At 47.2% G+C, this 17362-nt stretch overlaps 1 protein-coding gene across 6 annotated transcripts in view; it reads left to right on the top strand.

Moving 5' to 3' along the window:
• The window catches only part of LOC126987534 (WD repeat and FYVE domain-containing protein 3-like), a 56409-nt gene extending 40732 nt beyond the window's left edge, over window positions 1-15677 (top strand). For 5 of the 6 annotated variants that reach the window (XM_050844544.1, XM_050844542.1, XM_050844543.1 and 2 more), the window contains 15 exons: window positions 4-157; window positions 480-714; window positions 882-1108; window positions 1593-1716; window positions 2067-2190; window positions 2692-2919; window positions 3287-3478; window positions 3609-3726; window positions 4082-4216; window positions 4517-4704; window positions 4858-5014; window positions 6260-6463; window positions 6709-6820; window positions 7253-7450; window positions 8491-15677. In XM_050844544.1, coding sequence (XP_050700501.1) covers window positions 4-157; window positions 480-714; window positions 882-1108; window positions 1593-1716; window positions 2067-2190; window positions 2692-2919; window positions 3287-3478; window positions 3609-3726; window positions 4082-4216; window positions 4517-4704; window positions 4858-5014; window positions 6260-6463; window positions 6709-6820; window positions 7253-7450; window positions 8491-8587 — 2493 coding nt within the window. In that variant the 3' untranslated portion in view covers window positions 8588-15677. The remainder of the gene's footprint in view (window positions 1-3; window positions 158-479; window positions 715-881; window positions 1109-1592; window positions 1717-2066; window positions 2191-2691; window positions 2920-3286; window positions 3479-3608; window positions 3727-4081; window positions 4217-4516; window positions 4705-4857; window positions 5015-6259; window positions 6464-6708; window positions 6821-7252; window positions 7451-8490) is intronic. The other variant, XR_007740981.1, reaches the window with a different exon arrangement.
• Window positions 15678-17362: the final 1685 nt, after the last annotated feature.

The following is a 17362-nucleotide window of genomic DNA, read 5'->3' as shown; positions in this document are numbered from 1 at the left end:
CAGGGCGGACACTTTGACCTGGCCGACCGGATGTTCCACAGCATGAAGGAGGCCTGGCACTCAGCCTCCCGCAACAACATGGCTGACGTGAAGGAGCTCATCCCAGAGTTCTTCTATCTGCCAGAATTCTTTGTCAACTCCAACAAGTTTGACTTAGGTATGTTCATCCAATTTTATATAATCATTATTGCCAGCAGCCTCTTGTGGTTATTTCCTGGCACTGGCTCACAGGAACAGTTGTGTGCCAGTGTTCCTTGGCAGCCTGGTGGCACACACTGTGAAGGAAGGTCCATACTTGGGGGCCAATGATAGGAGGCTGACCTTCACATTAAACTTGACCTTCCCATGTGTATCTACTGTAATTTACCCACAGAAATATCAATTAAAGATTCTGTGCTGTGTTCAGTGTTTGGCCTTGGCTGCCTCCTTTACTAAACACTCATAAAAAGAGACAAGTGTTCAGTGTGTGTTGCTTGCAGGGTGCAAACAGAGTGGCAAGCAGCTGGACGACGTGGTGTTGCCGCCGTGGGCCAAAGGGGACGCCCGGGAGTTCATTCGGCTGCACCGCATGGCCCTGGAGTGTGACTACGTGTCGGCACACCTCCATGAGTGGATCGACCTCATCTTTGGCTACAAGCAGCTGGGCCAGCCGGCGGTGGAGGCGGTGAACGTCTTCCACCACCTCTTCTATGAGGGCAATGTGGACATTTACAAGTGAGCTTCAGCCTGTCTTATTCTGTACAAGTCTCTATTGCAAAAGTTGCCAGTCTTCACTCCTTTGTCTATTTCACAGGTAAACAGCTTCTGCCTTCCTCTGTAAACAGCTTCTGCCTTCCTCTGTATTACTGACTCAAATCACTCGACACTTTTCCTTCCACCAGCATTGACGATCCCCTGAAGAAAAACGCAACCATCGGCTTCATCAACAACTTTGGTCAGATCCCCAAGCAGCTGTTCCGCAAGCCCCACCCCTGCAAGAAGCTGTCTGGCCAGCGCACGTCCATCATAGATGCCGGGCCACTCTCCCAGGCCCCCACCGTCACCCCCATAGAGAAGGTGTTCTACCAAAACCTGGACAACCTGCGGCCCTCCATGCATGCCATCAAAGGTGGGTCCTGTGCTCCTCACCATGGGAAGGTTTCTGCTGCCTCATAGTTTGGTCTTTGCCTCCTTGGTTCCTGATGACTTTGTAATGTCTGAATGCCTTTTATAGTCTTTTTCTACTCAAATACTGTGGGAGTCTCTAGATACAAGTGCAATAAAAAATCATGTTTCATTTAAAAACATATTTTCTGTTTACATGCACAAAACACAACGGGGGTTAGAGAATCAGTAACGGGTTGTTTGTTTTAGCATATTTTGCTACAAAATGATGTCATGTGACTGCTGAAGGGTCACGAAACTAGAAATCTTTTGCTGAATGTTAATTTCTCAGACATTTGTCAAAAAATACTTATATCTGTTAATAAGTTTTGTAAGACAGCACTCCTTGAAGGCAGGTATACATGAATGTTTGGCTGGGGTCCCTTGGGCATAACCTGCCACCTCTGTCGTTGAGTGTGAGTCTTGATGGTCTGCCTGTGTTGTTGCAGAGGTGAAGGGCGCCGTGGGCCAGATCATTGCTCAGGACAAACTGGTTCTGGCCGTGGAGCAAAACAAGACTCTCATTCCTCCTACCTACCAGCGCTTCCTGGCCTGGGGCTTTGCTGACCAGAGGTGTGACAAAGCAAACTGTTCTTTGGTTGTGCCAGGCTTGGTGACTTAATCAATACTGACTTGAGCCCAGAGGAATGCACTCATATTTTTTATTTAGGATGCACAACACTTGCCAAGAGCAGAGAGAGTGTGATTTGTTGTGTTTGATGTTTGCTTTCTGTATATACTAACGTAAAGTCTACTCTTAACCATTTTTAAGGCCAAGCATAAGGTGACTTTTATATAGACACTACTTTCTAGGGCATTAAACTCGTCATTCTATCATGCATGTTGGTTCAGCCATGTCCTATTTATCCAGCAGACCTCCCTCCACCCAGCAGGCCATTAATGTTGTCTTGGCAATGTTCCAGCCTGCGCATTGGTGGCTACGAGAGTGAGCGAGCCGTGCTGGTGAGTGAGACGCCACAGAACGGGGAGATTCTTGCCGCTGTCTGTCCCAACAACAAGACCATCATCACGGCTGGCACCTCCACTGTGAGTCTCCCTCTTTTTGCATTATAGGAGTGAGAACTGGCTGCTGGACACACAGGGTAGAGTCAAGAGCCATTTGTCTTAATAGTTTTTCTCTGACTGACTGTCTTCAACCTCTGACAGTGCAGCTTCACATGCCATAATTTATTGCTTATTTTTGTTGTTTGCTCTCCTCAACTTGCTAGCTTCATGCTTCTATCTTTCCTGCAGCCTCACTGCACAAAACCCTCTACTTAAGCTCATCCCTGTGTCGTCCAACATCCTAATGTAAGAGTTCACCAGTATCTTCATTCTTTCGTATCTTTAACTAGCAAACACAATGTCTTCCTTTTGTATTTTCTCATTTCTTTGTCTAAGTCTTTCATGAGGAGAGGCTCAAGACGCCTCTGTCATCATTGTCTTTTGGCACCTTTGTCTTCATTACTTGGGCCGTGTGCATTCCTATGGTTGTTTTGCCCTTGGCCGGCCTCCTGTGGCGTGGAAAAAGCTTTGCTGTTCCTGCAGGTGATCAATGTTTATGAGGTGATCAAGAGGCAGCTGGTCCAGAAGAAGTCCCTCTACGGCCACTCTGACGGCATCACCTGCCTGGCCGCCTGCAGCGCCTACGGCTTGCTGGTCTCCGGCTCTCGGGACCGCTCGGCCATCATCTGGGACTTGGCTCGCCTGGCCTACGTCCGCCAGCTGGCCCCCCACCAGGCACCCGTTGCTGCCGTGTCCATCAATGAGCAGACAGTGAGTGCACCAATAGGCCCTCTATGGCCACTCTAATAGTGATTTTTAATGTTAATAAAGTACTGAAGATGTTGTGATCTGTAACAATGGGCATAAATTGATTCATTTTGATTCAGGAAGGAGATGGGTAAAAGTTGGTTCATGATTAGGCTTGTGGATAAGGGCAGTAAATTAATCAGACACGTCGTAAGGGCAAATATAGTTGTTTCAAATAGTTGCTAGACAGATCCATGGATGGGAAAGGTGAAGAGTAGAGAAATGAGTCTCTGGGGCTGCCATGTGGAGACTGAGTGACTGGCATCCTGTAGTGTCCTTGTATCCCTGTAGCCTCCCTAGCTCCCTGTGTATCCCTGAGTGTGCCTTGCAGGGGGACATTGCCACCTGTGCCGGCACCTGGCTGCACGTGTGGAGCATCAATGGCGCTCCCGTGGCCACCGTCAACACTGCCCTGGGTGCCCACTCCCCCCAGCAGCAGATTCTGTGCGTGTCCTTCTCCACCATGTATGAGTGGGACCCAAGCAACGTGATCATGACGGGCTCCTCCGACGGTGTGGTCAGGGTGAGTCTGAGGCCCGGCACGGTGCTTGATGCCCGTGTTGCAGGTCAAGTTATCTGTCTGTCTATAGGTAAATATATATACATAGCTCCTTGTAGTAGTGTGTGTGATGGGATGTGTCCCAATGTTTCAGATGTGGGGCATTGAGTATGTGCAGGTGCCCACCAACGAGTCTCCTGCCCATACTGCCACCGCAGATACAGCTGCTGAGGCTGACAGCACCGCCCTCTACAAGAAGGACAACACAGCAGGTAGCCCTCCTTGACGGATCATGACTTACATTACCCATTTACCTCTGACAGTGGCACTTAATCATAGGTTACTGTCTTCATCACTGTTAGCAACTCCAGGACACAGCAGTGACGCCCACCGCTGCCATTGCATTCTGTCTGCTTCAGAAACCACTTATATTTTGCTAATTTTAGTATTCTTTAAATAAATATAATCATCTCTAATGGCTGGTGCATGAACCATGGCAACTAGTAGCTTTGGATGATGTGAAAAGGTAACATGAAATTGGTTTTGTTGTATTATTGTTTTAATATAAGTCTATCAGATTTAAGGAGCTTGTGCAGCTGTAGAGTCATCCTTGTCATGTCTGTGCAGGAGGAGGTGGCCAGGGGACCAAGGGCCTGCGGTCTCCCAGCGGCCCGTCCCCCACACACAGCCTCCAGCCGGGCCGCCTCAGCAGGGCCCACGACGTGGTGCGCCGCCTCTCCACGGTGGAGGACTTCCCGCAGGGTGAGGCAGCAGTGTGCTGATGGATGCCTTCCCTGCGTGGGACATTTGCCGTACACACACACACATAGGCTGAAAACTAAATCTCTTGTAAAATTTGACCTTCTTGGGCTGAAATATACTACACAGGAATATTTTGAACCACCTGGAAAAGTATTTTCCATGTCATTCTCCTAATCTTTCTTCATAAAAATATTTAAAAATACTTTTCCACAAGTATATGTGGTAATTATGTCTACAAAACTTTCTTAGAATTGACTCTATATATGATGATGACGCATTACCCTTCCCAACCCATGGCAGCCCTGCTGTCCAAGAGTGTGAGTGAGAGCAGCCTGTCGGAGGAGGGGGAGAGTGACCTGGAGGACAATGAGAAGCACGAGGACACAGAGGAGGACACCAGCACGGTGGACCTGGCCTCCTACACTGTGATCTCCTCCCAGGCCAAGGTGCTGGCTGGCCAGGAGGAGGAGGAGGCTGCTGCAGGCCAGGTGAGTGCTGTGACCCAGCTGGAAGGCACCTGCCCCCACCACTGGCCTGATACCTCATTCAGTTTGACCTTGAAAAAAATACTGGAGGAAGACTTGCCACTGATACAGCTGAGAAATGTCAGTAATGCCAAGAGTGGAATTTGTCCCCAACAGGAAACGCTGAGCAAGACTGAAAAGGAAAAGCGTCCGCTGCACAGACAGGTGGCCATGTCCGTGTCCAGCGCCAGCACCCACAGCATGGACTCCCAGACCAAGTCCCTGGAGGCCCAGGATGACATAGTGCTCAGGAGGAGCTCCCACTACCCCCAGGGTGTGTATGGAGGGCCCTTGGGGAACCCCTTTCATAGCCTGTCATTGCCTGTCTTCAGCCTCATCAAGTCCACCAGTGTTGCTTCCCTTGATAGTTTTCTTCACCATCTTCATGCTAACTGCTCTCCTCCACTCCTCCCTGCACAAGACTTTATATTCAAGCTCATCCCTGTGCTGTCCAATTTCCTGATGCAAGAGTTAGTCATCATCTTAATTGTTTCATCCCTATCACTAGTAAATTATTGAACAGCCTTCCTCCTCATACTAGATTTCCTAACTCTGACTCGTCTTTCAGAGAGGGAGTATCAAGAAGTCTCCAGAACGAATGCTAAGTCTCATTCTGCCTCCCTCACTCCCCCTGTGTTTTTTTCCAGGCTTCTTTTATCAGACTGTCTCCTTTAGTGTAAGAAAAGTGCCAAATCAATTCATGTATCGGTAAAACTTTGCTTTTGCAGTTCAGTTCTGGTCACCCTGCTATAGAATGGGTATCAAGATGTTAGAATCTGTACAGAGGAGGATGACGAACATGATACAAGGGGTGAGAAACTTATCGTATGTGGATAGACTGAAGCGTTTAAATCTACATTCTCTAGAAGCGTGAAGGTTGCGAGGAAACTTGATCGAGGTTTATAAGTGGATGAAGGGCATTTATAAAGGGGATGTCAATAGGGTTTTGGTTGTAAAAGAGCCAGGTAGGACACGTACCAATGGTTTTGAGTTAGATGAATACACCTTCAACAAAGTCATAGGCAAGAATTGATTTTGCTACTAAAAGAGTGGTGGATGAGTGGAACAGGCTTGACAGTCATGTTGTGGGTGCCAATACCATAGACACATTCAGGAAGAGGTTGGATAAAGTCATGGATAGTGAGGTTCGGTGGGGTTAGGCCTACAGGAGCTGCCTTGTATAGACCTACTGGCCTCTTGCAGACTCCTTCGTTCTTCTTTTTCTTTTTCTTCTTCGTCTTCTTCTTCTCCTCCTCCTCTTAATACTGTTTTCCTTCCATGCATTTTCTTTCCCTTATTTTTTCCTTCTTTGGGTGTTTTTTTCATTTTCCTCTTCTCCCTCCTCGTCTTCTTCTCTCCTCCTCCTCCTCCTTCTCCTCTTCACACTGCTTTCCCTCTCCTCCTTCCCTCTCACAGACTTCTTCGTTCTCATGTTCTCCTCCTCCTCCTCCTCCTCCTCACACTACTTTCCCTCCCTCCCTCCTTCTTGCAGACTCCTTACGTTCTTATGTGTCCCCAGGAGTGTCCCGAGCCATCAGCACCATTGAGAGGGTTGCCTCGCACACCCACGATCACCGCCTGCAGACCAGCAAGAGCGAGACCAGCCTGGCCGACAGTGACACCTTCGTGCTCATCTCGGACTCTGAGGTGCAGGAGGCCCAGAAGCAGCAGGTCAAGCCTCAGGACGCAAAGAAGAAGATCCCGAAGAACCCACTCATGCCAGGTCAGGGTCAGACATTCTCGGGTCATTGTTGTTGTTGTTGTAATTATTATTATTATTATTATTATTATTATTGTTATTCTCTCTCTCTCTCTCTCTCTCTCTCAAACCACACTGCCTTGTATTACCTGTTAATGCCTTCCAATATAACAAGTCCCCATGATAACGGTGTCCTTTAAGTGTGAGGTGGCTGTCCCATTCAGTGTGTTCCGCTGTGGGCATCGCAGTAAAGTGTTTCTCTGTGCCAGGCATGAAGTGGGTGTGCCAGCTGGTGTTCCGCAGCAAGCTCACCATGCACACCGCCTACGACCGCCGGGACAACACTGAGCCAGCCTCCGTCACCGCCCTCACCATCTCCAAGTCAGTATCAAAGGCTCACACTTTTCAGACGCTTTACCCTGTCCGCTGCAATTGGCACGGATTTGGCTTTCACTGGTAGCCTGGTAACATACAGTCCCAGGTCTTTCTCTGCCTCTGTGGTGGATAGTGGAGTGTTTCCCATGTGGTATTGGTGTGCTGGATATCCCCTCCCAAGGTGCAGGACTTTACATTTTTCTTCACTGAATTGTAGCAGCCACTTTTTGTTCCATTCCTGTAGCTTGGTGAGGTCTGACTGTAGGAAATCCACAGTCAAAGGGTTAAACATCATATTAAGGTGATTAGGAAAAAGAAATCTAGAAATGCTTTATGTTAGGACTAGCATTTTACACCTGTATGCTAACATGTACACCTGTATGATTGTAAACCTTTCCCTTTATGATGCCTTAGATGATTCTCTCTTCCACCCTTCAGAGACCACCGGACTGTGCTGGTTGGCGACGCAAGGGGCAGAGTGTTCTCGTGGAGCGTGCCGGACCAGCCAGGCCGAGCCGTGGCGGACCACTGGGTCAGGGACGACGGCAGTGACACTTGTGCCAATTGTCAGGTCAAATTTAGCATCTACGAGAGACGCCACCATTGTCGCAACTGTGGGCACCTTTTCTGCTCAAAGTAAGTCTTTCGACTGTGACTTCCTAGTGGTGGTGTTTATGTTTTGATTTTTGTTTTCAATTAGGTAGACACACACACACACACACACACACACACACACACACACACACACACACACACACACACGGCCCGATAGCTCAGGGGTAGAGCGTCTGGCTCACAACCAGAAGGACCGGGGTTCGATTCCCCGGCCGGGTGAAGATAAGTTGGGTTTATCTTCTTTCACGTGTAGCCCCTGTTCACCCAGCAGTGAGTAGGTACGCGACATCAGGCAAGGAGTTGTGACCTCGTTGTCGCGGTGTGTTGTGTGTAAGTGGTCTCAGTCCTACCCAAAGATCGGTACTACGAGCTCTGTGCTCTTCCGTAGGGGAATGGCTGGCTGTCTAGAGAGAGACCTGCAGCAGACCAAGAAGTGAATTACACACACACACACACACACACACACACACACACACACACACACACACACACACACACACACACACACACACACTTCTACCCTACTTGCAGTTGTCCTCCTTTTATACCATTATCTTCATGTCTGTTGGGGGAATGTCATGCATATTTTCAAGCATATCATTGGATGGAGACATTCAGCTACTCAGTTATACCTTATGATGATGAAACTCATACAAGACATACATACAAACAAGTCATACATGTCATTCATACATACATACATGCATACATATATACAAGGCATACATGTGTAGGTACTGTAAAATTTGAGAGAAGAAAAATCCTACTGGAGGTGATAAACAAACTCTCATGATGGCAGTGACAGCCTCGGGAATGCCTATGTTGGTCATGCAGCACCAAGTATTCCATAAACATTGGTACTTTTCGCCAAGGATGGAAATCTGTACAGCAATAACACAGAGTCTCGGGGTACTGGGTTCCCTCCCACCACAGGCTCAAGGGCCAGTGACAGATGAGCACCAAGCCCAGTGTTGTCTGCCCCCAACCTAACCTTCCCATTACCCTTACCTATAAGTTGAGAGTCAAGCAAAAAACCTCAGTGTGCCTTTCTTCTGTTTCAGATGCAGTAGATTTGAGTCAGAGATTTCCCGCCTGAGGATTCTGAAGCCTGTGCGAGTGTGCCAGAAGTGCTACACCACCCTGAGGCACGACAAGTGAGGCGGCCCAGACCAGCACTGTCAGCAGGGGAGGCGGCAGGAAGGACTGTGCAGGGGTTTGGTTCTCAGTAATGCTGTTTGATGTGCCAGAGTGTAGGAATGAGTGGCATTGTGAATGCTAGTGGTATGTATAGTTTAATTTTATGTTACTTAAGTTTTATGTTCGTACATCGGTGTACATTGTTATCTGTTAACTGAGTTAACAGGTTTGAATTATTTCCATTAGCCCCTTGGCTGGGCTCCTTTTGCTGCCATGAATCATGGCAGGGAAGGTGTTGGCACGCTCCCAACGCTCCACTCAAGCAGACCAACACATGGATCTGAACGGGATCTGATAACGCCCACACTCGCTGCCAGACAACCCTCCCCCCCGTCCCTGCCTCCCTCACCCCCTGTCCAGGGTAACACAGACTCCAATACCAGCCAAACTTTATTCAAGTGACAGTTTTTATGGTTTATGTAGTATATTTGTCATGGTGGAGGAGATAATCTGAGTGAGTGAGCCTTGCCCCAGGAGGAGGCTGTGGCTGGGGGCAGCGGGTTGCCTGGCAGCGGGCACAGCGCCAAACACTGTGTTCTGAAATGATCTTGTGGTGAGTCGCTGCCCTCACAAGGCTGCTCACCCTCAACTTCTTTATTTATTAAGACGGCCGCTGCCCCACCGGGGGGCAAGCTGGGCTGGAACAGAAGGAGTTTTAAAGCTTGATGTAAATGTTTCAACTTATTTTATTACTATATAATTTTAACACTCCATTTTTAATTTAGGGATTTAGTTATTTGAGATGAAGATACAGTAAACCTTTTACTTAACAATCTTCTTATTAATATATATTCGATTTTATAATAATATAAACCTAATGAAAGTACATGACCATAAACTATTATATATATATATATATATATATATATATATATATATATATATATATATATATATATATATATATATATATATATATATATATATATATATATATATATATATATATATATATATATATACAAAGTTTTTTTTTGAATGAGTACCTTGTAGGTGTTAATGGTTCTGCCCTAGTGGACTGTTGAGTAGGTGAGGCTGTGTTGGCAGCATTTTGTGTGTTGAGTGGAGGGTTTACTGTAGCCATGGCCGTGACTAAGCCAAGGGAGACACAGCAGGTGTTTACTGTGGCCATGATGTCCTCAGCACTGGGCCGGCTCTCACCAAGGGAGACACAGCAGGTGTTTACTGTGGCCATGATGTCCTCAGCACTGGGCCGGCTCTCACCAAGGGAGACACAGCAGGTGTTTACTCAGGGTTTTCAAATGACTTTACAGCCTTTGTGGAAATTTGTCATTCCTATAAGTTGTTAGGACATGTGGAATGTGTTTGGTGGAGTGAAGGGTGTTGAGTTATGTAACTGAAGGTTCCTGAACCATTCAGCATTTACATAACATAATCATGTTTTGCAAGGGGCCTCTTCTGGCACGGCCACACCAGGCCACAGTCAAGAGTGATTCTGGCTGGCCTTCACATTCCAAGGCCCCTTAGCTCATGTCCTGCACCAAGCACACCTTTGCTACTCCTGTAAGAGTCACTCTCATGTTAAAATTGACCCTCTAGACATTGCCCAAAGAAACTGCGAAAAAGTTGACTCCACGAGTGTGTCCAGTATGTTGTCTTCTCCTGACACCAACACTGTGTAGCAGCTCAGTGTGATAAAGCTGGAAAACCAGGGCAGTCTGTGGACAACAATTACTGTACACACTTGTGGAAAAGTCAAGCCCATGGAAAGGTCTTCCCCTGAGGCTGTCATGTGTTCAACCCTGGAGGAAGGAACCCCATGGAAAAGTAGTAGCAGTGGTAGTAGTAATAGTAGTAGTAGCAGTAACAGTAGTAGTAGTAGTAGTAGGAAGAGGAGGAGGAGAGGTAGTAATAGTAGGTAGTAGGTAGCAATACCCTCTAAAACTAGCATCTCTCTGGACACTGATGCCCCAAGGTTGGCATTCAAGATACTGTTACCAAAACCGTTGCTCTTACAGGATTATGCAGGTGGCCACAGCCTCATGGGTTGTGTTTCACGTGTTGGCAACGTAGGATAGTTTTGAGTCATTTATCACACACACACACACACACACAAGCTTATGCCACTCAGGTCCTGTATTGTGCACGAGTTGACATCCTGGTGGTGCTTGGAGGACTTCTGGGTTGCAGTGATGAAGGCAAAGGTTTCATTGTACCTGCCAGTATATCCTGCAGGTGATGTTAGAACAGCTTGTGAGTTACAGTGGTCAAGGCACAGAACTTCCTCTGCCTATAAAGAGCAGAGTCAGTGGCTGTAGATAAATTTACGGTCTGACAGGTCTGCTTGGACTGTATCAAGAATAAGTTCAAGCCACAGGTAACTTCACAAAAGATTAGTGTGTAGATACTGGAATAATATTTAGTTTGTAAAATAAAATCAAGAATAGCTGTCACTCAGTACTGTGGTGAAAGGCAGGTTGGGCCAGGCATCCGTTTTTTGCTGTGGTTCCCGTCAGCATGGCATCCGTGTGCACCTCCGCGTCACTGCCTTCACTGTGTAGCAAATGTGTTGTTGAGCTCAGCACCTGGACTTTGAGGGCTAGGCAGTGTTATGGGAGAGGTGTTGTGATCACTGCCCCAGCCATAGCACCACCGTGGCAGCATCACTGGACTCTTTCCTTCTCTTATTTCCCGCTGATGTACACAGATGCAGACGTGAATCACAGGAGAATGAATGTCTGGCCCTGTACAGCTTTTCCATCTTGAGCTGACAAGTGAGTGCAGGCTGTGTTTCAGACTCTTGCCACCACACTGATTTCTACACTTGCCTCAAACAAGGAAGCAATCACTTATTAATTGTACATTATTATGGATAGATATCTACTAGTCCTACTTACCAATAATACTCACAAAGAGAGAGAGAGAGAGAGAGAGAGAGAGAGAGAGAGAGAGAGAGAGAGAGAGAGAGAGAGAGAGATGTAAATGTCTGTAATTCACTCTCTTAAGTTGTATGAGCCCCAGGTATTGGAAGCTTTTAAGGAAATTGTCCCATTCTTAAAGAGCCAGAATCTTTGACCTTCCCCCCTAGTCCTCCCAAGCCAGCAGGCAGTGTTGTAAGGCTTGGGAGCACCCAGTGGGAAGCATAGCCTGGCCGGGCACGAGCCTCTCAGCCGGGTGACCCACTGGGTGTAAGGCACGAGGGTGAGAGAGGGGAAAATTGCATGCATACAGAACCCTCTGTTTGAGTCACAGACAGAACTTTGACTTATTTTTTATTTTTTCATTTTATTTATTTATATATTTTTATGAAACCTGTAATATCAGTAGGCTGTCTTGGTGCAGGCAAGTGTTTATAGTGGCACATCTTTTCTTCGATGTTGCTGTATGTTGAACAGAAGCCACACAAGCAGGTCATAGGATTTATTATAATATTTATGATATGCAAATGTTGTGCCATATTATTTTATTTTTAAGTTATTAAGCTCTTGTTTGACCTGAGAGCGAGTGAGTGAGTGTGCGGGCGTTCGTGCGTGCATGCGTGTACTGGAAATGAACACTCTAAGGAACATCTGTTAAAGCTGCAAGGTTGACAGAGACAAAATTATAAACTACCCGAGCTGTAGAAGAACGTGCGTGAGAGCAGTGGGAGTGACATACTGAGAAACATGTGAGGGGTGCAAGGCAGGGGGCGAACACACTGTAAACCGTAGGAGTGGAATGCTTTAGTCATGCGGGGAAGAAGGTGTGCTGAGGGGATGCGCTCACACTGAGAGATGGAGGGAGGAGAGTGCAAGCTAGACAGGAGGACATGCGACAAACTGCCAGAGAGGGAGGTGGTGTAGGGAAAAAGAAATATGGGAAAGTGAACTGAAGTGAACTGTGGTCATATCATTGGAGGGGAGTAGGAATGGCGAAAGGAATTTATCCCAGGCCATATCTAGAGTGAGGGGGAAAAGGGCTGCATGAGGAGAGTGTGGCCATGTGCTCCTCAGACACCTTGCCCCTGTGTGTATGTGTGTGTGTGTGTGTGTCCTTGTATTCTCCTCCTCACTTCACTGTTGCTGTCTATTGTTTTCCACGTCCATGTCTGCTCATTGAGGGGGCTCAGTTTGGGTCTGTGGCAACTTTTTATTTTCCCTGGATGCACTTTCATGAATCTCAATAATGATGATGATAATAATAGTAATAATAATAATGGTCATTGCCTCATACCCAGTGGTGCCGCCCGCCCTGAGTGCCCTGCCATTAGTGTTGCGGCGGGCGTGGTGGCCAGGAGGCAGTGAGCATGAGCAGCATAAAGCAAGGTGGCACATGAGGAGCAGGTGGCCAAGCCCTCCTCTGCATGAAGGGAGGGAGGGATGGGATGAGTCACCTCCTCATAATAATACTTGGTCTGGGAAGGAGGGCGTTCGGTGTCATTTGATCCTGAACTGCTTGAAAGGTTTACCAGTCTCGTGCTCATTGCTTCTGGTGACCCCCAAATTAATGTCTAGATATGACCCTGAGTCTTTGAGCGGTGAAGTTGGCAACAGGGGTGGACCAGGGTGAGCCAGGACGTAGCTAGGCATGGTGAAAGGCAGTGGGTGAGCCGGGACAGACACGGTGAAAGGCAGTGGGTGAGCCAGGACGTAGACGGACAGTGACAGGCAGTGGGTGTGTGCACATGGGATGCAGAGAACAAGATGTGGCTTCAATTGTGTAGCAAAATGAATATCGAGAGTCATCCTTGAGAAAAAAATTAGTGGGCAAACAAGAATAGAGAAAAATGGAGAAAACTTACCTGATGGCCCACACAACAGTCAGAGGTAATATTGCACCTGGGGACACTGTTCTCATGGGGCACCTCACAGCCAGGGGTAATATTGCACCTGGGGGGTGGTAGCTTAGTGCACCTCACAGCCAGGGGTAATAGTTCACCTGGTTCCTTGATCTATTTGTTTCCCTCTCAGTGGCCGACAGTTTGGTTCTTGTAAACCTTTGGTGTTTGCCTCATGAAGGGACTAAACACTAAGAAGCTAATGCATTGTAAGGTGTCACATCTCTCAGGATAATGAAACGGTTTGTGGAGACGGAAAATACAGTGGATCCTTGACTTTTCAGACTATTGAGGGGGGAGTGAGTGCTTGGCTGACCCTTGGAAGCTGGGGTCTGTCAAAGTGAGGCTCTGCTGTATAGTCCTGTCTTCTGCTCGGTGATTATCAGAGTAAGTGAAGCGTCTCGTACTATTGAGCCTTGGGTTACCGTCATCCCTGCCTACTTTGTTCTGCGCATGTTCCATCAACTCTGCTGTTTGAGTGGCCTGAGTCAGAGACAATGGTTAGTGGTAATGGGGCGGGACACTACTTACCAAGGCCGGGTAGAATAGTGCGCTGCCATCAGTTCACGACAGATCGTGTCAGCGTCGAGATTCATGTAGGGGCTCTTGTTTACATTCGACATGACTGCTAGCCCTGCTGTTGGTCTCAAGCAAAAATCTGATTCTGATTTATGAAATGTTGATAAGCGTTATGACTTAGAGACTAATCCAACTCGACCAACGTAGGAACAGAACTTGTTTGTAACCCCGGGACTGCCTAGCACAGCACCCCTGAGGAAAGCTGACCTGACCTCACTCACACTTTCCCTTCAAAGAGGTGGCTCAGCCCTGGTCTGAAGTATTGACAGGCAGGATTATTATTGAAGCTGTGTTCTTAATATTAAGTTTCCACACTGGCCATTAAGCACCAGCCGTTTCGCTAACTAGCTTTGATGTTAATCCTTGGTAATAGTAGAGCTTGCTGTAGCCATAATCATCAAATCTGCTGAGGTCTTAGTGAGATGGATAGCGCTCCTTGCCTGTCTGTCCCTAGCTTGTGAATATTGTTGTTAGAAGCAGACTTAAGATGATTATGGGGACAAGGTACTTGTAAGCCCACAACTCGCATCACGTTACTTGTTAACAACCTCATGTATGAAGAAGTGCAAATAATGGGTCTAGAAATCCCTCACTCTTGTGTAAAGACTAGACAGTGTTACTTCATCTTGCTCCTCGGCACAAAGGTTACATGTAAAGACATTTGTTTTGTCAATCTTTTCATTCATATTTGCATGTGCTCTTGAGGAGGAAGTGACAGAGGCACCGGGGTGGCCACAGATCAAGGCCTGACTGGTAGGGGGCAAGTGTGTGTGTGTGTGCGTGTGTGTGTGTGTGTGTGTGTGTGTGTGTGTGTGTGTGTGTGTGTGTGTGTGTACACCCAAGTTGCCCTGTTACAGCCAAGTTTAACAGTCACAAACGAGTAGGGCCGGCCGGCTCTAGCCACCAGCAATGCAACCACCACCGTGTGGGCATTGTCTGTAGGGGCCTGGACATAGTCATTATCTCATGTACATACAGGAGGGCTGCACTAAGGAGCCCAAAACAGGTCTGCTCTGGGAGCCCATGAAGACAGAGTCGGCACTGCAGACGAGGCTCATCTCTCAAGAGGCTGGCTTAACAATACCTCCACTGTTCCAGCATCACCGTCAACAACGCTGCTCAACCCGTGGCAGCAGCAGTGTTCCCTTCCCTCTGACCCGTCTATTGTGACAGCATGAAGTGAACAGTTGCGTCATTAGTTTCTCTGTCAATATCAGTCAATAATAATAATGTGTATGTAGAAAAAAGTATATTTGATCGCATTCCTTATCCCCTGTGTATAAGAATAGACTGAGAGTGTGTGTCAAAACACAGCCTGAAGGAACAGGATGTGGACACACGCCCAGTTAGGCAGTCATGACGAAGCTGCTGCCATGGGGTGAGCGCCGTTTTGACACGCTGGAAAGGGGTATAATTAACTCTGCTACAACCCTGTATCAGCAGAGGGCAAGTTTACCAAGCCTGACTTGCACTCATACTTTATCCCACCTCCATGGACAGGGACTACACAGCCTGAAGGAAGACCCACTCACTGTCTGCCTGGACCAGACTGAGCCAGGGGATGGACAGACCTCTTGGTTGTGATCTGTGTGTTAGCGGCAGTTAGCCACGTCACGTCACCCGCTGTTTGTTTTAGGTTATCCCATGAACTGTAAGTGACCCAAATTGTGATAAAAATTAAAATCTAGGGATTCACTGTATTTTTATTCCACAGTATTTCCTTTGTTTGCCAGAAGTGTGCAGCCAGATTTGGTTTACAAGTAGGGGTGTGGGTCAAGACATTCACTTAATGCAAGCAGGACTGAAGGCTTTTTGTACAGGTAGATTTAAGCCATCCACTGCGATTGGCACAGATTTTACCTTCACTGGTAGCCTGGTAACATACACTCCCAGGTCTTTCTCTGCCTCTGTGGTGGATAGTGGAGTGTTTCTCATGTGGTATTGGTGTGCTGGATATCCCCTCCCAAGGTGCAGGACTTTACATTTTTCTTCATTGAATTGTAGCAGCCACTTTTTGTTCCATTTCTGTAGCTTGGTGAGGTCTTCTGGTAGGAAATCCACAGGCAAGGGGTTAAGCGAGAAATGGAATGATGTAGAGAAATAGGAAGTGTGCATCATGGATTGGGAAGCTGACAACCTCTGAAGATGTCTTAATGATGACAATAAACAAGAAATGACCTCAGGAAGTTATATCATCCACAGAGCTGAGGACAGATGGACAGCCAGAGGAAAAAAAAGTCAGCTCAGAAATTATTACAGGTCAAGAAAAGAGAATATAAAGAATAGTAAAGTTTATACGAGTGATAATAACATAAATATCAGGGATAGTAACATATTGAAGTATGTGGTAACAGTGATGGTAATGTGATAATTAAAGAATGGCAAGAATTTTGATACTGAATCAATAGGAACATTCTTATTGTTATCATTCCCATTGTTATTATTATTATTATTATTGTTATTATTATTATTATTATTATTATTATTATTATTATTATTATTATTATTATTATTATTATTATTGTTACTACTATTCACCCCTTAGTAAGTCTATCTTGTTTCTGAGGCTCCTGCTGTTGGTATAGAAGATTCTTAGCCCGTCCTCTGTTACTCCCCTATAATTACTTCTAAGCTGCCTGGTTATATTATGAGCTAGATGTCCCCTCCCATTACTCCTCCCATTGCTCCCATTACTCCTCCCCCCCTCGCCTATACTAAAAAATCCCTCAGGGTACCAAGTGCTCGCTCAAGGGAGTCTGAGAGAGCCTCAACACCCTTGAACGTCAAGTGTATCCCGTCACGGGCGTAGAGGGCGTCGTTGCCAAAGAAGAGGTCCCAATTGTCGACGAACAGCCACCCATTGCGCTCGCAGTGCTCAGCAAGTCTGCTGTTCACTGCTATCGCCCTGGACAGCCATCCATCGCCAACGCCCCTCCTTGGCAGGACGCCACACACTACTGGCGACCCACCAGCGTCACGCATCCTGCCTAACAATTCTCTAAAACGCCTGAGAAGGTCCTCGCTTGGAACACGAGAAACGTCATTTCCGCCACAGCTGAGAAAGACAATGGGGTTCGATCCCTCGCTTGCTATACACGCCTCAGTCCTGTCTGATATATGGCCCACCCCTGCCCCTGGGAAACACACCCTCGTCCTGTTCTTATCCTTGGAGCAAAAATACCTGTCAACATAACGAACCTGACTATCACCAACAACAATTATTAATTAAGAACCCGACGGTCGGAAGAGGGGCCAGGAGGGGTGGGTGAAGGGGGGAGGGGAGAGCGGGAAGGGAGGGGAGGGACCTGCTGTGAAGAACGAGGAGAAATTGTGGAAGAGGTGGAATGTGGAAAGGAGGTGGAGGTGGAGGAGGAAGAAGG

This window comes from Eriocheir sinensis, chromosome 65 (assembly GCF_024679095.1).
Source record: "Eriocheir sinensis breed Jianghai 21 chromosome 65, ASM2467909v1, whole genome shotgun sequence".
Taxonomy (NCBI): Eukaryota; Metazoa; Arthropoda; class Malacostraca; order Decapoda; family Varunidae; genus Eriocheir; species Eriocheir sinensis.
Note: the sequence above shows the minus strand (reverse complement) of the source record. Positions and strands in the feature narration are given on the sequence as shown.